This window comes from Bombina bombina, chromosome 3 (genome assembly GCF_027579735.1).
Source record: "Bombina bombina isolate aBomBom1 chromosome 3, aBomBom1.pri, whole genome shotgun sequence".
Taxonomy (NCBI): Eukaryota; Metazoa; Chordata; class Amphibia; order Anura; family Bombinatoridae; genus Bombina; species Bombina bombina.
Genome location: NC_069501.1, coordinates 509,242,415 through 509,262,877, shown reverse-complemented (window position 1 = coordinate 509,262,877; position 20,463 = coordinate 509,242,415). Strand labels below are relative to the sequence as shown.

Sequence of the window (20,463 nt, the reverse complement as noted above, 5' to 3'; positions counted from 1 at the left end):
TATAAGAGTATATCGTAGATCTGAAAAGGGAGGTAGGAGATTAATCTCTATGACAGATAACAGAGAACCTATGAAACAGATCCCCGTTAGGATGACCATTGTATTCAAAAGGTAATACTCCCTTCACATCCCTCTGGTCATTCACTGCACTCTGAGAGGAACCGGGCTTCAGCATGCTGAGAAGCGTATCAACGTAGAAATCTAGCACAAACTTACTTCACCACCTCCATGGGAGGCAAAGTTTGTAAAACTGAATTGTGGGTGTGGTGAGGGGTGTATTTATAGGCATTTTGAGGTTTGGGAAACTTTGCCCCGCCTGGTAGGAATGTATATCCCATACGTCACTAGCTCATGGACTCTTGCCAATAAAATGAAAGAAAATCTTCATGGACAAGGAGTCTATTATGGTTCACAAGAAAGTGACTTGTGTGTCTGGAACTAGGGAAGTCTTGTTCAAATTTACCTTCCATCCGTGAGTTCTCAGGAAAGATAACACAAAAAGATAACACAACAAGGAAAGTCTGCCCCCTACCAGATCCGGTCCTGGATCGAGGGCATGCCCTTCATGCCGTTTTGGATTCAATAGCAGGCTTCTTGGATTGTTTACCTTTGTTCCAAGACTGGCTGGGTCTCCATGTAGGCTTAGATTGCTCCTGCTTAGAGGAGGAAGAATTTCCCTTGAAATTTCGAAAGGAACAAAATTTACTCTGTCGTCCCTTTTGTCTGTTTTTCTTATCCTGAGGAAGGAGATGACCCTTACCTCCCGTAATATCAGAGATAATTTCCGTCAGGCCAGGTCCAAACTAGGTCTTCCCCTTGTAAGGAATCGCTAGAAGCTTAAACTTGGATGACACGTCCGCAGACCAAGGTTTTAACCATAAGGCTCTTCGGGCTAGGACAGAGAAACCCGAACTCTAATCAGCCAGTTTGATAATCTGAAGGGAAGCGTCCGTAATAAAAGCATTAGCTAGCTACAGAGCTTTTATCCTGTCTTGGATCTCCTCCAAAGAAGTCTCAGTCCTGAGAGACTCTGACAAAGCATCAAAATATTATGCTGCTGCACTAGTGACTGTAGCAATGCACGCTTCAGGCTGTAATAGTAGACCCTGGTGAACATAAATCTTTTTAAGTAAACCCTCTAACTTCTTGTCCATAGGGTCATTGAAAGCACAAATATCCTCTATGGGAATAGTGGTTCTCTTGGCTAAGGTGGAAATAGCTCCTTCCACCTTAGGAATTGTTTGCCAAGCTTTCTTGAAAGAGACATGGGATGGTAAAGATCTTCTTAAAAATAGGGGTGGGAGAAAAGGGAATGCCTGGTCTCTCCAACTCCTTAGTAACGATCTCCGAAGCTCCCTTTGGAACCGGAAATACATCTGAGTAAGAAAGAACTTCAAAATATCTGTCTAATTTACTAGACTTCGCAAGGGCCAACCACAACCGTGGAGTCACAGTCGTTTAAAGTAACCAAAACCTCCCTGAGTAGCAGGCGGAGGTGTTCTAGCTTAAACCTAAAAAACTTACAACCTCCGAGTCCTTCAGAGGCAATGAACCTTCTGAACCTGAAATTTCCCTCTCAGATGAAACAGCAGTACCCTCCTCTTCATGGCCTTTGGAGGGTACCTCCGAAACTGCAACAATTGCATCAGAACTTACTGAATGTCTGTTTTTCTCTTATGTTTGCCCTGCAACATTGGGAAAGCAGACAATGCATCAGAAATTGTAGAAGACATAAGAGAAGCAATGTATTTTACAGTAACTCAAGCGGGAGCTATAGCAGAAGTGCAAGGCACTGCTTGAGCGGGCAGTAAATTTTGGGACGCTTGGGGAGAAAGCTGCTGCATATATTGACCCTCATCATTAGACTCTTGGACAATAGTTGCCTTAGAGGAAATTGGATCTGAATTTTTTTTCCCTATAACTTAAAAGTCCTTTGAATTCATGAAGGACAAAAAGGGATTGGCATCAAAACAAAGCGCAGGTGACATATTTCAAGTCCTCCTGGTCAATGTTTGTTCACAATTTGTCAAATAAAGACTAAAAACTTTCAAAAGTATTTTAAAATATAAAAAAAATGTTACTGTCTCTTTAAATATTAAACGGTTTTCTTTTTAACTCTACTGCAGGTTCATTTTAATGCAAAAAACTTGTAAAAATAAAAGGAAAAAACAACCTCTGCACCTCAGCTGAAGTGCTCCTACCTGACCCAATATCGTTAGATTTCTCTAAGGCGATCCTTCTAGAAAAACAATAACTATGAGCTGACAGGAAAAAGGAACACCGACCCTGCACTAGTAGCGCATGAATAACAAACATGCGACACTATGCGACACTAGCACAGCTCGGATAAGTCTCTTGATGTCGCACTTTCACACTGCTCCCTGAATTGAAGCTCTATGAAAGGCGCGCAAACACCGGAAGCCCCGCCCATTGTGGGCTTTCACCTCATGAAAGATTTAACGTCCCCAGATAAAGAGCTACTTTCCCTGTAGAGCAAAACAAAATGCTGAGTTACTGAATACCTCAGACTTAAGGAGATAGGGCAGCAAGAATGAGAGGCGCAGTGAGAATTATGTCCCACAAGTTCCCATTGCTCTAAAGCCACCAAGGCTCTACTTAAGAGACTGATATGGACTACGGCTACACCCCAGGACAAAGCAGCACAATCTTGCACTACTATAAAATACTAAATATAAACTACTAAATAATAAACTCTTGATTGAAGAATCTATACTAACACCTCACTTTACCTCTTCCTATCACTAATGTAGGCAAAGAGAATGACTGACTGGGAGGGAACGGAGGAGCTATTTAACAGCTCTGCTGTATTGCTCTTTGCCTCCTCCTGCTGACCAGGAGGTGAATATCCCATTAGAAATTAAAGGGACATGAAACCCAATTTTTTTCTTTCGTGATTTAGAAAGAGCATGTAATTTTAAACAACTTTCTAATTTACTTCTATTATCTAATTTGTTTCATTCTCTTGATATCACTTGTTGAAAAGCATATCTAGATATGCTCAGTAGCTGCTGATTGGTTGCTGCACATCGAGGCCTTGTGTGATTGGCTCACACATGTGCATTGCTATTTCTTCCACAAAGGATATCTAACGAATTGAGCAAATTAGATAATAGAAGTAAATTGGAAAGTTGTTTAAAATTGCATGCCCTATCTGAATCATGAAAGTTTAATTTTGACTAGACTGTCCCTTTAAGATGATCAGTGGACTCTTCGTGTCTTAAAAAAGAAAAATAGCTTGTGACAAGAGGTCACAATTTAAGGCTGGAAGAAAGGAGATTCAATTTCCCGCAACGGAAACGTTTTTTCACTTCAAGAGCAATAAAATTGTGGAACTCATTACCAAAGGAGGTATGAAATGCCAATACTTGGAATACCATGGAATTAATTTAAGCTTAGCTGGAGTTTTTTTTTTTTTTTTTTTTTTTTAAAAGTATATTAGATTTGTTTAGGTTAAACTCGATGGACTTTGGTATTTTTTCAATCTCATCTACTTTGTTATATAATGTATTTAACACCTTTGAAGGGGTTAAAGCCAGCACCTGAGCAGCAACACACTACTGGAAATTAGCTGAACACACCTGAATGACTGGAGAAATATGTGAATAGCCACCAATCACCATCTAGCTAATACATTAGAATTTTATTTTTTTATCCCTTTAATTTCAAGACCCTTTAAAAAAAAAGTTAACTTAAAATAAAAACATAATTTATGCTTACCTGATAAATTCCTTTCTCCTGTAGTGTAGTCAGTCCACGGGTCATCATTACTTATGGGATATTAACTCCTCCCCAACAGGAAGTGCAAGAGGATCACCCAAGCAGAGCTGCTATATAGCTCCTCCCCTCTACGTCACACCCAGTCATTCGACCGAGAACCAAACGAGAAAGGAGAAACTATAGGGTGCAGTGGTGACTGGAGTATAATTTAAAAATTTAGACCTGCCATAAAAAACAGGGCGGGCCGTGGACTGACTACACTACAGGAGAAAGGAATTTATCAGGTAAGCATAAATTATGTTTTCTCCTGTTAAGTGTAGTCAGTCCACGGGTCATCATTACTTATGGGATACCAATACCAAAGCTAAGTACACGGATGACGGGAGGGACAGGCAGGATCTCTATACGGAAGGAACCACTGCCTGAAGAACCTTTCTCCCAAAAACAGCCTCCGAAGAAGCAAAAGTGTCAAATTTGTAAAATTTGGAAAAAGTATGAAGAGAAGACCAAGTTGCAGCCTTGCAAATCTGTTCAACAGAGGCCTCATTCTTAAAGGCCCAAGTGGAAGCCACAGCTCTAGTAGAATGAGCTGTAATCCTTTCAGGAGGTTGCTGTCCAGCAGTCTCATAGGCTAAACGTATTATGCTACAAAGCCAAAAAGATAGAGAGGTAGCAGATGCTTTTTGACCTCTCCTCTGTCCAGAATAAACGACAAACAGGGAAGAAGTTTGGCGAAAATCTTTAGTTGCCTGTAAATAAAATTTCAGGGCACGGATTACATCTAGATTGTGCAGAAGTCGTTCCTTCTTTGAAGAAGGGTTAGGACACAATGATGGAACAACAATCTCTTGATTGATATTCTTGTTAGTGACTACCTTAGGTAGGAACCCAGGTTTAGTACGCAGAACTACCTTATCTGAATGAAAAATCAGATAAGGAGAATCACAATGTAAGGCTGATAACTCAGAGACTCTACGAGCCGAGGAAATAGCCATTAAAAACAGAACTTTCCAAGATAATAGCCTGATATCAATGGAATGAAGGGGTTCAAACGGAACACCCTGTAAAACGTTAAGAACTAAGTTTAAGCTCCACGGTGGAGCTACAGTCTTAAACACAGGCTTAATTCTAGCCAAAGCCTGACAAAAAGCTTGAACGTCTGGAACTTCTGACAGACGCTTGTGTAAAAGGATGGACAGAGCTGAGATCTGTCCCTTTAAAGAACTTGCAGATAAACCCTTTTCTAAACCTTCTTGTAGAAAAGACAATATCCTAGGAATCCTAACCTTACTCCATGAGTAACTCTTGGATTCAAACCAGTGTAAGTATTTACGCCATATCTTATGGTAAATTTTCCTGGTAACAGGTTTCCTAGCCTGTATTAAGGTATCAATTACTGGCTCCGAAAATCCACGCTTTGATAAAATCAAGCGTTCAATTTCCATGCAGTCAGTTTCAGAGAAATCAGATTTTGATGTTTGAAAGGACCCTGAATTAGAAGGTCCTGTCTCAGAGACCAAGGTGGACAGGATGACATGTCCACTAGATCTGCATACCAGGTCCTGCGTGGCCACGCAGGCGCTATTAGAATCACCGATGCTTTCTCCTGTTTGATCCTGGCAATCAAACGAGGAAGCATCGGGAAGGGTGGAAACACATAAGCCATCCTGAAGGTCCAAGGTGCTGTCAAGGCATCTATCAGGACCGCTCCCAGGTCCCTGGACCTGGACCCGTAACGAGGAAGCTTGGCGTTCTGGCGAGACGCCATGATATCCATATCTGGTTTGCCCCAACGTCGAAGTATTTGGGCAAAGACCTCCGGATGAAGTTCCCACTCCCCCGGGTGAAAAGTCTGGCGACTTAGGAAATCCGCCTCCCAGTTCTCCACTCCTGGGATGTGGATCGCTGACAGGTGGCAAGAGTGAGACTCTGCCCAGCAAATTGTCTTTGATACTTCCATCATCGCTAAGGAACTCCTTGTCCCTCCCTAATGGTTGATGTAAGCCACAGTCGTGATGTTGTCCGACTGAAACCTGATGAACCTCAGAGTTGCTAACTGAGGCCAAGCCAGAAGGGCATTGAGAACTGCTCTCAATTCCAGAATGTTTATTGGAAGGAGACTCTCCTCTTGAGTCCATGATCCCTGAGCCTTCAGGGAATTCCAGACAGCGCCCCAACCTAGTAGGCTGGCGTCTGTTGTTACAATTGTCCAGTCTGGCCTGCTGAAGGGCATCCCCCTGGACAGATGTGGCCGAGAAAGCCACCATAGAAGAGAATCTCTGGTCTCTTGATCCAGATTCAGCGTAGGGGACAAATCTGAGTAATCCCCATTCCACTGACTTAGCATGCACAATTGCAGCGGTCTGAGGTGCAGGCGTGCAAAAGGAACTATGTCCATTGCCGCTACCATTAAGCCGATTACCTCCATGCATTGAGCCACTGACGGGTGTTGAATGGAATGAAGGGCACGGCAAGCATTTAGAAGCTTTGTTAACCTGTCCTCTGTCAGGTAAATTTTCATTTCTACAGAATCTATAAGAGTCCCCAAGAAGGGAACTCTTGTGAGTGGTAAGAGAGAACTCTTCTCCTCGTTCACTTTCCACCCATGCGACCTTAGAAATGCCAGTACTAACTCTGTATGAGACTTGGCAGTTTGAAAGCTTGACGCTTGTATCAGAATGTCGTCTAGGTACGGAGCTACCGAAATTCCTCGCGGTCTTAGTACCGCCAGAAGAGAGCCCAGAACCTTTGTAAAGATTCTTGGAGCCGTAGCCAACCCGAAGGGAAGAGCTACAAACTGGTAATGCCTGTCTAGGAAGGCAAACCTTAGATACCGGTAATGTTCTCTGTGAATCGGTATGTGAAGGTAAGCATCCTTTAAATCCACTGTGGTCATGTACTGACCTCTTTGGATCATGGGTAAGATTGTCCGAATAGTTTCCATCTTGAACGATGGAACTCTTAGGAATTTGTTTAGGATCTTTAAATCCAATATTGGTCTGAAGGTTCCCTCTTTTTTGGGAACCACAAACAGATTTGAGTAAAACCCTTGTCCGTGTTCCGACCGCGGAACTGGATGGATCACTCCCATTAGTAAAAGGTCTTGTACACAGCGTAGAAACGCCTCTTTCTTTATCTGGTTTGTTGACAACCTTGAAAGGTGAAATCTCCCTTGTGGAGGAGAAGCTTTGAAGTCCAGAAGATATCCCTGAGATATGCTCTCCAACGCCCAGGGATCCTGGACATCTCTTGCCCAAGCCTGGGCGAAGAGAGAGAGTCTGCCCCCCACTAGATCAGTTTCCGGATCGGGGGCCCTCACTTCATGCTGTCTTAGGGGCAGCAGCAGGTTTTCTGGCCTGCTTGCCCTTATTCCAGGTCTGGTTAGGTTTCCAGCCTTGTCTGTAGCGAGCAACAGCTCCTTCCTGTTTTGGAGCAGATGAAGTTGATGCTGCTCCTGCCTTGAAGTTACGAAAGGCACGAAAATTAGACTGTCTAGCCCTAGGTTTGGCTCTGTCTTGAGGCAGGGCATGGCCTTTACCTCCCGTAATATCAGCGATAATTTCTTTCAAACCGGGCCCGAATAAAGTCTGCCCCTTGAAAGGTATGTTAAGTAATTTCGATTTAGAAGTTACATCAGCTGACCAGGATTTTAGCCACAGCGCTCTGCGTGCCTGAATGGCGAATCCGGAATTCTTAGCCGTAAGTTTAGTTAAATGTACTACGGCATCAGAAATAAACGAATTAGCTAGCTTAAGGGTTTTAAGCTTGTGTGAAATCTCATCTAATGTCGCTGAGTCAAGGGTCTCTTCCAGAGACTCAAACCAAAATGCTGCCGCAGCCGTGACAGGCGCAATGCATGCAAGGGGTTGTAATATAAAACCTTGTTGAACAAACATTTTCTTAAGGTAACCCTCTAACTTTTTATCCATTGGATCTGAAAAGGCACAACTATCCTCCACCGGAATAGTGGTACGCTTAGCTAAAGTAGAAACTGCTCCCTCCACCTTAGGGACCGTTTGCCATAAGTCCCGTGTGGTGGCGTCTATCGGAAACATTTTTCTGAATATAGGAGGGGGTGAGAAAGGCACACCGGGTCTGTCCCACTCCTTAGTAACAATTTCAGTAAGTCTCTTAGGTATAGGAAAAACGTCAGTACTCGTCGGTACCGCAAAATATTTATCCAACCTACACATTTTCTCTGGGATTGCAACTGTGTTACAATCATTCAGAGCCGCCAACACCTCCCCTAGTAATACACGGAGGTTTTCCAGCTTAAACTTAAAATTTGAAATGTCTGAATCCAGTTTATTTGGATCAGATCCGTCACCCGCAGAATGAAGCTCTCCGTCCTCATGCTCTGCAAATTGTGACACAGTATCAGACATGGCCCTAGCATTATCAGCATACTCTGTTCTCATCCCAGAGTGATCTCTTTTACCCCTAAGTTCTGGCAATTTAGACAAAACTTCATTCATAACATTAGCCATGTCTTGTAGAGTGATTTGTAATGGCCGCCCTGATGTACTTGGCGTTACAATATCACGCACCTCCTGAGCGGGAGATGCAGGTACTGACACGTGAGGAGAGTTAGTCGGCATAACTTCCCCCTTGTTGTCTGGTGAATGTTGCTTAACATGTACAGATTGACTTTTATTTAAAGTAGCATCAATGCAATTAGTACATAAATTTCTATTGGGCTCCACCTTGGCTTTTGAACATATTGCACAAAGAGATTCCTCTGTGTCAGACATGTTTAAACAAACTAGCAATTAGACTAGCAAGCTTGGAAATACTTTTCAACTAAATTTACAAGCAATATGTAAAAACGTTACTGTGCCTTTAAGAAGCACACAAAAACTGTCACAGTTGAAAAACAATGAACCGGATTAGTTATAGAAACCAAATGTAGCAAAGGATTGCACTCATTAGCAATGGATGATTAACCCTTAATATCAGAAAAAAAACGGATAACAATTGAAAATATAAGCGTTTTTATCACAGTCAAAGCACAGTTTCACAGGTCTGCTGTGAGTGATTACCTCCCTCAAAACTAGTTTTGAAGACCCCTGAGCTCTGTGGAGACGTCCTGGATCATGCAGGGAGAAAAAGGCAGACTGTGACTGAATTTCTGATGCGTAGTAAAAGCGCCAAAATAGGCCCCTCCCACTCACACTACAACAGTGAGGGAAGCTCAGTAAACTGTTTTAATTTAAAACAAACGACAGCCATGTGGAAAATAACGCCCAAACAATTTTTCACCAAGTACCTCAGATAATTAAACGATTTAACATGCCAGCAAACGTTTAAAATCTAATTTATGAAATGTCATTAAAAGCCTGCTGCTAGTCGCTCACACTGCAAGTTAGGCTAAAAGTTATATGCATACAGTATTTTCCCAGTGAAGTGCCATTCCCCAGAAATACTTAAGTGTAAACATATATACATGTCAGCCTGATACCAGTTGCTACTACTGCATTTAAGGCTGTACTTACATTATATCGGTATTAGCAGTATTTTCTCAGTCAATTCCATTCCTTAGAAAATAATATACTGCAACATACCTCTTTGCAGGTGAACCTGCCCGCTGTCCTCTGATCTGAAGTTACCTTACTCCTCAGAATGGCCGAGAACAGCAAATGGATCTTAGTTACGTCCGCTAAGATCATACACAAAAACTCAGGTAGATTCTTCTTCAAATTCTGCCTGAGAAGAAAACAACACACTCCGGTGCCGTTTAAAATAACAAACGTTTGATTGAAGATATAAAAAACTAAGTTTAATCACCACAGTCCTCTCACACATCCTATCTATTAGTTGGGTGCAAGAGAATGACTGGGTGTGAGGTAGAGGGGAGGAGCTATATAGCAGCTCTGCTTGGGTGATCCTCTTGCACTTCCTGTTGGGGAGGAGTTAATATCCCATAAGTAATGATGACCCGTGGACTGACTACACTTAACAGGAGAAATACACATTTGTCGATATTAACTATTAACTCCCCTCCTACTTTGTACTCTTTATTAATAAATTAATAATACTGAAACACTAGGTATTTTTCACTAAAAGAGCAAAGGATCATTATCTCAAGGTAGCTGATTCACAAGTAATTTGCAGAAGCACTTCTTTACAAAAAGGGTGGCTAAATTTAGGGAAAAAACTTTCATTAGTGGTGGTAAAGACAAACACTGTGGAGGACTTCAAGAATGCCTGATATATTCATAACACTATTATAAACACTAATTAAGCTTACACTTTATAGGACATTTGGACAGACTTGTTGGGCCTATATCTCTATCTGCCATCAAAATCTGTTTCTATATGGAATTGCCCCTTCCAATCTCACCATCTTATGGACTGCTTCTCGAAGGGTCTTTTCCTCTTCAATCATTACTGCCAGGTCCTTCTGCACAGTTGAAGCCAAGACCACATCCAAACTGTCTGCTTTGCTGGCCATTTTACATATCATTTCATCATGAGAGAACACACAATACCTATTCAAGCCTCTATAATGATCCACACATTGGCGACCAAGAGGCAGCTGGAAGAATAATACAACTTCAAGTTAACATAATAGGTCAATAAGCAGTATCTTGCATGGTGCAAAACTATAATTATTATTATTATTATTGTCGGTTATTTGTAGAGCGCCAACAGATTCCGCAGCGCTATAATCTTTTTATGTAAAAAAAACAAACCACACAATTTATGTTTACCTGATAAATTAATTTATTTTGTGGTGGTGAGAGTCCCCGATCCATTACTCCTGGGAAGTACTCTTCCTAGCCACTTGGGGGAGACTATTTCCAAACCCCAAGAGCTTTATAAGACCCCTCCCACCTTCCTGGTAACTAGTCTGAAGTATAGCCAAGAAAAAGGTAGGAAATGAAAATAAAATAATTGGAGCAAGGAAAAAAGATGGGCAAAAAATAAAACTAGAACCAGAAGCGGCAGAGTCCATGGTGGAAAGGATGACATGTCCACCAGATCTGCATACCAAGTCCTGCGTGGCCACGCAGGAGCTATCAAGATCACAGATGCTCTCTCCTGCTTGATTTTGGCAATCAAGCGAGGGAGCAGAGGAAACGGTGGAAACACATAAGCCAGGTTGAAGAACCAAGGCGCTGCTAGAGCATATATCAGCGTCGCCTTGGGATCCCTGGACCTGGATCCGTAACAAGAAGTTTGGCGTTCTGGCGAGACGCCATGAGATCCAGTTCTGGTTTGCCCCAACGATCAATCAATTGTGCAAACACCTCCGGATGGAATTCCCACTCCCCCGGATGAAAAAAGTCTGACGACTTAGAAAATCCGCCTCCCAGTTCTCTACACCTGGGATATGGATAGCTGATAGGTGGCAAGAGTGAATCTCTGTCCAGCGAATTATCTTTGAGACTTCTAACATCGCTAGCGAACTCCTTGTTCCCCCTTGATGGTTGATGTAAGCCACAGTCGTGATGTTGGCCGACTGAAATCTGATGAACCTCATTGTCGCTAGCTGAGGCCAAGCCTGAAGAGCATTGAATATCGCTCTTAGTTCCAGAATGTTTATTGGAAGGAGTGTCTCCTCCTGAGTCCACGTTCCCTGAGCCTTCAGGGAGTTCCAGACTGCACCCCAGCCCAGAAGGCTGGCATCTGTCGTTACAATTGTCCAATCTGGCCTGCGAAAGGTCATACCTTTGGACAGATGGACCCGAGATAGCCACCAGAGAAGAGAATCCCTGGTCTCTTGATCCAGATTTAGTAGAGGGGACAAATCTGTGTAATCCCCATTCAACTGACTGAGCATGCAGAGTTGCAGCGGTCTGAGATGTAGACGTGCAAACGGCACTATGTCCATTGCCACTACCATTAAGCCGATTACTTCCATACACTGAACCACCGAAGGGCGAGAAGTGGAATAAAGAATACGGCAGGAATTGAGAAGTTTTGATAACCTGGTCTCTGTCAGGTAAATCCTAATTTCTACAGAATCTATTAGAGTTCCCAGAAAGGAGACTCTTCTGAGAGGGGATAGAGAACTCTTTTCTTCGTTCACCTTCCACCCATGCGACCTCAGAAATGCCAGAACTATGTCCGTATGAGACTTGGCAATTTGGAAATTTGACGCCTGTATCAGGATGTCGTCTAAATAAGGGGCCACTGCTATGCCCCGCGGTCTCAGAACCTTCATAAAGATTCTTGGGGCTGTAGCTAACCCAAAGAGAAGAGCTACAAACTGGTAATGCCTGTCTAGGAAGGCAAACCTGAGAAACCGATGATGATCTTTGTGTATCGGAATGTGAAGATAAGCATCCTTTAAATCCACAGTAGTCATGTATTGACCCTCCTGGATCATAGATAGGATGGGACGAATAGTCTCCATCTTGAATGATGGGACTCTGAGGAATTTGTTTAGGATCCTGAGATCTAAAATTGGTCTGAAGGTTCCCTCTTTTTTGGGAACCACAAACAGATTTGAATAAAATCCCAGTCCCTGTTCCTCCTTTGGAACTGGATGGATCACTCCCATAACTAGGAGGTCTTGAACACAGTGTAAGAATGCCTCTCTCTTTATCTGGTTTGCAGATAATTGTGAAAGGTGAAATCTCCCTTTTGGAGGAGAAGCTCTGAAGTCCAGAAGATATCCCTGGGATACAATTTCCAACACCCAGGGATCCTGGACATCTCTTGCCCAAGCCTGGGCGAAGAGCGAAAGTCTGCCCCCAACTAGATCCGTTACCGGATAGGGGGCCGATCCTTCATGCTGTCTTAGAGGCAGCAGCAGGCTTTTTGGCCTGCTTACCTTTGTTCCAGGTCTGGTTAGGTCTCCAGACCGACTTGGACTGGGCAAAAGTTCCCTCTTGTTTTGCATTAGAGGAAGTTGATGCCGCACTCGCCTTAAAGTTTCGAAAGGCACGAAAATTAGTCTGTTTGGCCCTTGATTTTGACCTATCCTGAAGAAGGGCATGACCTTTTCCTCCAGTGATATCAGAAATTATCTCCTTCAAACCAGGCCCGAATAGGGTTTGCCCCTTGAAGGGAATGTTAAGCAGCTTAGACTTTGAAGTAACGTCAGCTGACCATGATTTAAGCCATAGCGCCCTGCGCGCCTGAATAGCAAAACCAGAATTTTTAGCCGTTCGTTTAGTCAAATGAACAATGGCATCAGAAACAAAATAATTGGCTAGCTTAAGTGCTCTAAGCTTGTCAAGTATGTCATCCAATGAAGTCTCTACCTGTAAAGCCTCTTCCAGAGACTCAAACCAGAAAGCCGCAGCAGCAGTGACTGGGGAAATGCATGCAAGGGGCTGTAGAATAAAACCTTGTTGAATAAACATTTTCTTAAGGTAACCCTCTAACTTTTTATCCATTGGATCTGAGAAAGCACAACTGTCCTCGACAGGGATAGTAGTATGCTTAGCTAGGGTAGAAACTGCTCCCTCCACCTTAGGGACTGTCTGCCATAAATCCCGCATGGTGGCATCTATCGGAAACATTTTCTTAAAAATAGGAGGGGGAGAGAATGGCACACCTGGTCTATCCCATTCCTTAGAAATAATTTCTGTAAATCTTTTAGGTATTGGAAAAACATCAGTGCACACCGGCACTGCATAGTATTTGTCCAATCTACACAATTTTTTTGGCACTGCAACTGTATCACAGTCATTCAAAGCAGCTAAAACCTCCCTGAGAAATACGCGGAGGTGTTCAAGCTTAAATTTAAATGTTGACATATCAGAATCAGGTTGAATCCTCTTCCCTGAGTCAGAAACATCACCCACAGAAAGAAGCTCTCCTTCCTCAGCTTCTGCATATTGTGAGGGAGTATCAGACATAGCTACAAAAGCGTCAGTATGCTCTGTATTTCTTTTAACTCCAGAGCTATCTCGCTTTCCTCAAAACCCAGGTAGTCTGGATAATACCGCTGACAGTGTATTATCCATGACTGCCGCCATGTCTTGTAAAGTAAAAGCCATGGTCGCCCCAGATGTACTTGGCGCCACTTGAGCGTGAGTCCCTTGAGCAGGAGTCAAAGGGTCTGACACGTGGGGCGAGTTAGTCGGCATAACTTCCCCCTCGTCAGATTCCTCTGGTGATAAATTTTTTAAAGACAGAATATGATCTTTATTACTTAAAGTGAAATCAGTACATTTGGTACACATTCTAAGAGGGGGTTCCACCATGGCTTCTAAACATAATGAACAAGGAGTTTCCTCTATGTCAGACATGTTTAAACAGACTAGCAATGAGACCAGCAAGCTTGGAAAACACTTTAAAGCAAGTTAACAAGCAAACAATGAAAACGGTACTGTGCCTTTAAGAAAAATAAAAAAGGTCAGAATTTGAAAAACAGTGAAAAAAAGCAGTAAATCAAACGAAATTTTTACAGTGTGTATAATAGGCTAACAGAGCATTGCACCCACTTGCAAATGGATGATTAACCCCTTAGTTCAAAAAACAGATCAAAAAAACGATAGACGTTTTTTTAACAGTCACAACAAACTGCCACAGCTCTGCTGTGGCCCTACCTTCCCAAACAAATGACTTTGGAAAGCCTAAGAGCCCTTTAGAGATGTCCTATAGTATTCAGGGGACTCCTGGAGGAAGCTGGATGTCTCAGTCTGTAAAAGTTACTGCGCAATAAAGCGCTAAATTAGGCCCCTCCCACTCATGTCTAAACAGTGGAAAGCCTAAGGAAACTGTTTCTAGGCAAATTTAAGCCAGCCATGTGGAAAAAAAACTAGGCCCCAATAAGGTTTTATCACCAAAGCATATATAAAAACGTTTAAACATGCCAGCAAATGTTTTATATTGCAAATCTATAAGAGTATTACCTCTGCAAGTAAGCATGATACCAGTCGCTATTAATTCACTGTATTCAGGCTTACCTTACATAAATCTGGTAGCAGCAGCATTTTCTAGCATTTACATTTCTAGAAAAAATTATTAACTGCACATACCTCATAGCAGGATAACCTGCACGCCATTCCCCAGCTGAAGTTACCTCTCTCTTCAGTTGTGTGAGAACAGCAATGGATCTTAGTTACAACCTGCTAAGATCATAGAGATCACAGGCAGATTCTTCTTCTATTTTCTGCCTGGGACAAAATAGTACAACTCCGGTACCATTTAAAAATAACAAACTTTTGATTGAAGAAAAAAAAAACTAAGTTTCACCACTTCTCTCTTACTACTTCCATGCTTGTCGAGAGTTGCAAGAGAATGACTGGATATGGCAGTTAGGGGAGGAGCTATATGGCAGCTCTGCTGTGGGTGATCCTCTTGCAACTTCCTGTTGGGAAGGAGAATATCCCACAGGTAATGGATGATCCGTGGACTGGATACACCTTACAAGAGAAATACAAAACGTTTATTTCTATAAAAAGCACCCCCTGCACCTCGCCACTCTGTAAAACCGGGTTAAACCTTCGTTTGGCCCAATACAGCTCACAAAGGCCCACCGGATCTGGAGCTTGCTGCTTGCTTGAGAAAAACAACTGCGCAACTGAGGCGCGAATATAGGCCCCGCCCATCTCACTCGATGCCTCACAGCCCAAATTAACCGCACCAGAGCGGTCTAAAAACCTAGCCATGTGGGTTCATAAACCCAGAAATGAAGCCATGTGTACCCTTCTTAAAAAAAGCATAAAAACGTCTCTCCTTTGAAAACGTGTAAACGTTTGCCCACAAACATTCAAACATCAGTGTCAACCATTTTTATATAGCCCATATATGCAAGCTCAGTAATACCCCTCTTTATACTTTAGGATTACTGCTTACCCTCTCCCTCATGGGGATACTGTCAGCCACATGGGGATACTCTCTCCAGAAAAAAAATGACTGAACATACCTCACTGCTTATAGCATGAAAAACGTTCCTCACACTGAAGTTTTTTTTTTAAGTACTCCTCAGCCATTCTGTGGGAACTGTACTGGATCTTAGTAACAACTGCTAAGATCATCAGCCTCCAGGCAGAAGACTTCATCCATCTGCTGCCTGAGGGAAAATAGTACACACCGGTACCATTTAAAATAAAAAACTCTTGCTTGAAGAAAATAAAAACTAACATTTTATCAACTCTTTCACTTTACCCTTCCTAGTACTTAGAGTAGGCATAGAGAATGACTGGGGGGTGGAGTCAAGGGAGGAGCTATATAGACAGCTCTGCTGTGGTGTTCTTTGCCACTTCCTGTTAGCAGGAGGATAATATCCCACAAGTAAAGGATGAATCCGTGGACTTGTATCTTATAGAAGAAATAAAGGCATTGTAACGCAAAGTATAGAAATACTTAAGTTGTAAAAACCTGTCTAACAGTCTATTCCCCAGCGTCAGCCTCAGAAAAATAAACAGAGTTATGCCCGCTACAGTACTCTAACAGCTGAGCACCATAGAAAACCTCCCAGCGCTCCTGGCTAAAATTATTGAAATGCTGGACTGTCTGGAGAAAATAATAATGTGTGTGTTGTCATCCTTTATTAATATAGCTCATGACATCCACACATCCACATATTTGCGCAGGGATACCCTTTCCAAGGCCCATAAACCACAATAATAGAGTACAGTCAGTTCTGAGTATCTGCTTCCAAGCCCCAGAAATAAAAAGACTGCACTTACCTCCATGCTGAGGAACAGCATGAAAATACCCACAGTGTCAGGAGGTCTACTCTTCCTCCTGAGGCCCTGTGAACAATGAAGGGTCTTAGTCAAATTCACTAAGTCCACATCCAGGCAACACCAATAAGGGAGGCGTAGTGAGACTAAAAAAGTTCCCAAGCATAATTGGATCTTCCAGAAGCTGCCCGGTAGTAAAAAAGTACACTTTTGCACCATTTAAAAAATAAAAAACTCTTGATTGAAGAATCTAAACTAACACCTCACTTTACCTCTTCCTATCACTAACACAGGCAAAGAGAATGACTGGGGTGGGAGGGAAGGGAGAAGAATATATATATATATATATATATACATACAGGGAGTGCAGAATTATTAGGCAAATGAGTATTTTGACCACATCATCCTCTTTATGCATGTTGTCTTACTCCAAGCTGTATAGGCTCAAAAGCCTACTACCAATTAAGCATATTAGGTGATGTGCATCTCTGTAATGAGAAGGGGTGTGGTCTAATGACATCAACACCCTATATCAGGTGTGCATAATTATTAGGCAACTTCCATTCCTTTGGCAAAATGGGTCAAAAGAAGGACTTGACAGGCTCAGAAAAGTCAAAAATAGTGAGATATCTTGCAGAGGGATGCAGCACTCTTAAAATTGCAAAGCTTCTGAAGCGTGATCATCGAACAATCAAGCGTTTCATTCAAAATAGTCAACAGGGTCGCAAGAAGCGTGTGGAAAAACCAAGGCGCAAAATAACTGCCCATGAACTGAGAAAAGTCAAGCGTGCAGCTGCCAAGATGCCACCAGTTTGGCCATATTTCAGAGCTGCAACATCACTGGAGTGCCCAAAAGCACAAGGTGTGCAATACTCAGAGACATGGCCAAGGTAAGAAAGGCTGAAAGACGACCACCACTGAACAAGACACACAAGCTGAAACGTCAAGACTGGGCCAAGAAATATCTCAAGACTGATTTTTCTAAGGTTTTATGGACTGATGAAATGAGAGTGAGTCTTGATGGGCCAGATGGATGGGCCCGTGGCTGGATTGGTAAAGGGCAGAGAGCTCCAGTCCAGCTTTAGACGCCAGCAAGGTGGAGGTGGAGTACTGGTTGGGGCTGGTATCATCAAAGATGAGCTTGTGGGGCCTTTTCGGGTTGAGGATGGAGTCAAGCTCAACTCCCAGTCCTACTGCCAGTTTCTGGAAGACACCTTCTTCAAGCAGTGGTACAGGAAGAAGTTTGCATCCTTCAAGAAAAACATGATTTTCATGCAGGACAATGCTCCATCACACACGTCCAAGTACTCCACAGCGTGGCTGGCAAGAAAGGGTATAAAAGAAGAAAATCTAATGACATGGCCTCCTTGTTCACCTGATCTGAACCCCATTGAGAACCTGTGGTCCATCATCAAATGTGAGATTTACAAAGAGGGAAAACAGTACACCTCTCTGAACAGTGTCTGGGAGGCTGTGGTTGCTGCTGCACGCAATGTTGATGGTGAACAGATCAAAACACTGACAGAATCTATGGATGGCAGGCTTTTGAGTGTCCTTGCAAAGAAAGGTGGCTATATTGGTCACTGATTTGTTTTTGTTTTGTTTTTGAATGTCAGAAATGTATATTTGTGAATGTTGAGATGTTATATTGGTTTCACTGGTAAAAATAAATAATTGAAATGGGTATATATTTGTTTTTTAAGTTGCCTAATAATTATGCACAGTAATAGTCACCTGCACACACAGATATCCCCCTAAAATAGCTATAACTAAAAACAAACTAAAAACTACTTCCAAAACTATTCAGCTTTGATATTAATGAGTTTTTTGGGTTCATTGAGAACATGGTTGTTGTTCAATAATAAAATTAATCCTCAAAAATACAACTTGCCTAATAATTCTGCACTCCCTGTAAATAAATAAATATATATATATATATATATATATATATATATATATATAAAACATAATTTATGTAAGAACTTACCTGAAAAATTCATTTCTTTCATATTGGCAAGAGTCCATGAGCTAGTGACATGTGGGATATACAATCCTACCAGGAGGGGAAAAGTTTCCCAAAACTCAAAATGCCTATAAATACACCCCTCACCACACCCACAATTCAGTTTAACGAATAGCCAAGCAGTGGGGTGATAAAGAAAGGAGTAGAAAGCATCAACAAAGGAAATTTGGAAATAATTGTGCTTTATACAAAAAATCATAACCACCATAAAAAGGGTGGGCCTCATGGACTCTGGCCAATATGAAAGAAATGAATTGATCAGGTAAGTTCTTACATAAAACAGAATTTATGTTTACCTGATAAATTACTTTCTCCAACGGTGTGTCCGGTCCACGGCGTCATCCTTACTTGTGGGATATTCTCTTCCCCAACAGGAAATGGCAAAGAGCCCAGCAAAGCTGGTCACATGATCCCTCCTAGGCTCCGCCTACCCCAGTCATTCGACCGACGTTAAGGAGGAATATTTGCATAGGAGAAACCATATGGTACCGTGGTGACTGTAGTTAAAGAAAATAAATTATCAGACCTGATTAAAAAACCAGGGCGGGCCGTGGACCGGACACACCGTTGGAGAAAGTAATTTATCAGGTAAACATAAATTCTGTTTTCTCCAACATAGGTGTGTCCGGTCCACGGCGTCATCCTTACTTGTGGGAACCAATACCAAAGCTTTAGGACACGGATGAAGGGAGGGAGCAAATCAGGTCACCTAAATGGAAGGCACCACGGCTTGCAAAACCTTTCTCCCAAAAATAGCCTCAGAAGAAGCAAAAGTATCAAACTTGTAAAATTTGGTAAAAGTGTGCAGTGAAGACCAAGTCGCTGCCCTACATATCTGATCAACAGAAGCCTCGTTCTTGAAGGCCCATGTGGAAGCCACAGCCCTAGTGGAATGAGCTGTGATTCTTTCGGGAGGCTGCCGTCCGGCAGTCTCGTAAGCCAATCTGATGATGCTTTTAATCCAAAAAGAGAGAGAGGTAGAAGTTGCTTTTTGACCTCTCCTTTTACCGGAATAAACAACAAACAAGGAAGATGTTTGTCTAAAATCCTTTGTAGCATCTAAATAGAATTTTAGAGCGCGAACAACATCCAAATTGTGCAACAAACGTTCCTTCTTTGAAACTGGTTTCGGACACAGAGAAGGTACGATAATCTCCTGGTTAATGTTTTTATTAGAAACAACTTTTGGAAGAAAACCAGGTTTAGTACGTAAAACCACCTTATCTGCATGGAACACCAGATAAGGAGGAGAACACTGCAGAGCAGATAATTCTGAAACTCTTCTGGCAGAAGAAATTGCAACTAAAAACAAAACTTTCCAAGATAATAATTTAATATCAACGGAATGCAAGGGTTCAAACGGAACCCCCTGAAGAACTGAAAGAACTAAATTGAGACTCCAAGGAGGAGTCAAAGGTTTGTAAACAGGCTTAATTCTAACCAGAGCCTGAACAAAGGCTTGAACATCTGGCACAGCAGCCAGTTTTTTGTGAAGTAACACCGACAAGGCAGAAATCTGTCCCTTCAGGGAACTTGCAGATAATCCTTTATCCAATCCTTCTTGAAGGAAGGATAGAATCCTAGGAATCTTAACCTTGTCCCAAGGGAATCCTTTAGATTCACACCAACAGATATATTTTTTCCAAATTTTGTGGTAAATCTTTCTAGTTACAGGCTTTCTGGCCTGAACAAGAGTATCGATAACAGAATCTGAGAACCCTCGCTTCGATAAAATCAAGCGTTCAATCTCCAAGCAGTCAGCTGGAGTGAAACCAGATTCGGATGTTCGAACGGACCCTGAACAAGAAGGTCTCGTCTCAAAGGTAGCTTCCAAGGTGGAGCCGATGACATATTCACCAGATCTGCATACCAAGTCCTGCGTGGCCACGCAGGAGCTATCAAGATCACCGACGCCCTCTCCTGATTGATACTGGCTACCAGCCTGGGGATGAGAGGAAACGGCGGGAACACATAAGCTAGTTTGAAGGTCCAAGGTGCTACTAGTGCATCCACTAGAGCCGCCTTGGGATCCCTGGATCTGGACCCGTAGCAAGGAACTTTGAAGTTCTGACGAGAGGCCATCAGATCCATGTCTGGAATGCCCCACAGCGT

General features: G+C 42.5%; 1 protein-coding gene across 1 annotated transcript in view; it reads right to left on the bottom strand.

Annotated features, from left to right (window-relative positions):
* The window catches only part of LOC128652410 (lysine-specific demethylase 5B-like), a 76,654-nt gene extending 60,317 nt beyond the window's left edge, over window positions 1–16,337 (bottom strand). Inside the window, exons 1-2 of the mRNA XM_053705348.1 lie at window positions 16,332–16,337; window positions 10,079–10,273 (exon numbers count right to left, since the gene is read on the bottom strand). Coding sequence (XP_053561323.1) covers window positions 10,079–10,273; window positions 16,332–16,337 — 201 coding nt within the window. The remainder of the gene's footprint in view (window positions 1–10,078; window positions 10,274–16,331) is intronic.
* Between the last annotated feature and the right edge of the window lie 4,126 nt (window positions 16,338–20,463).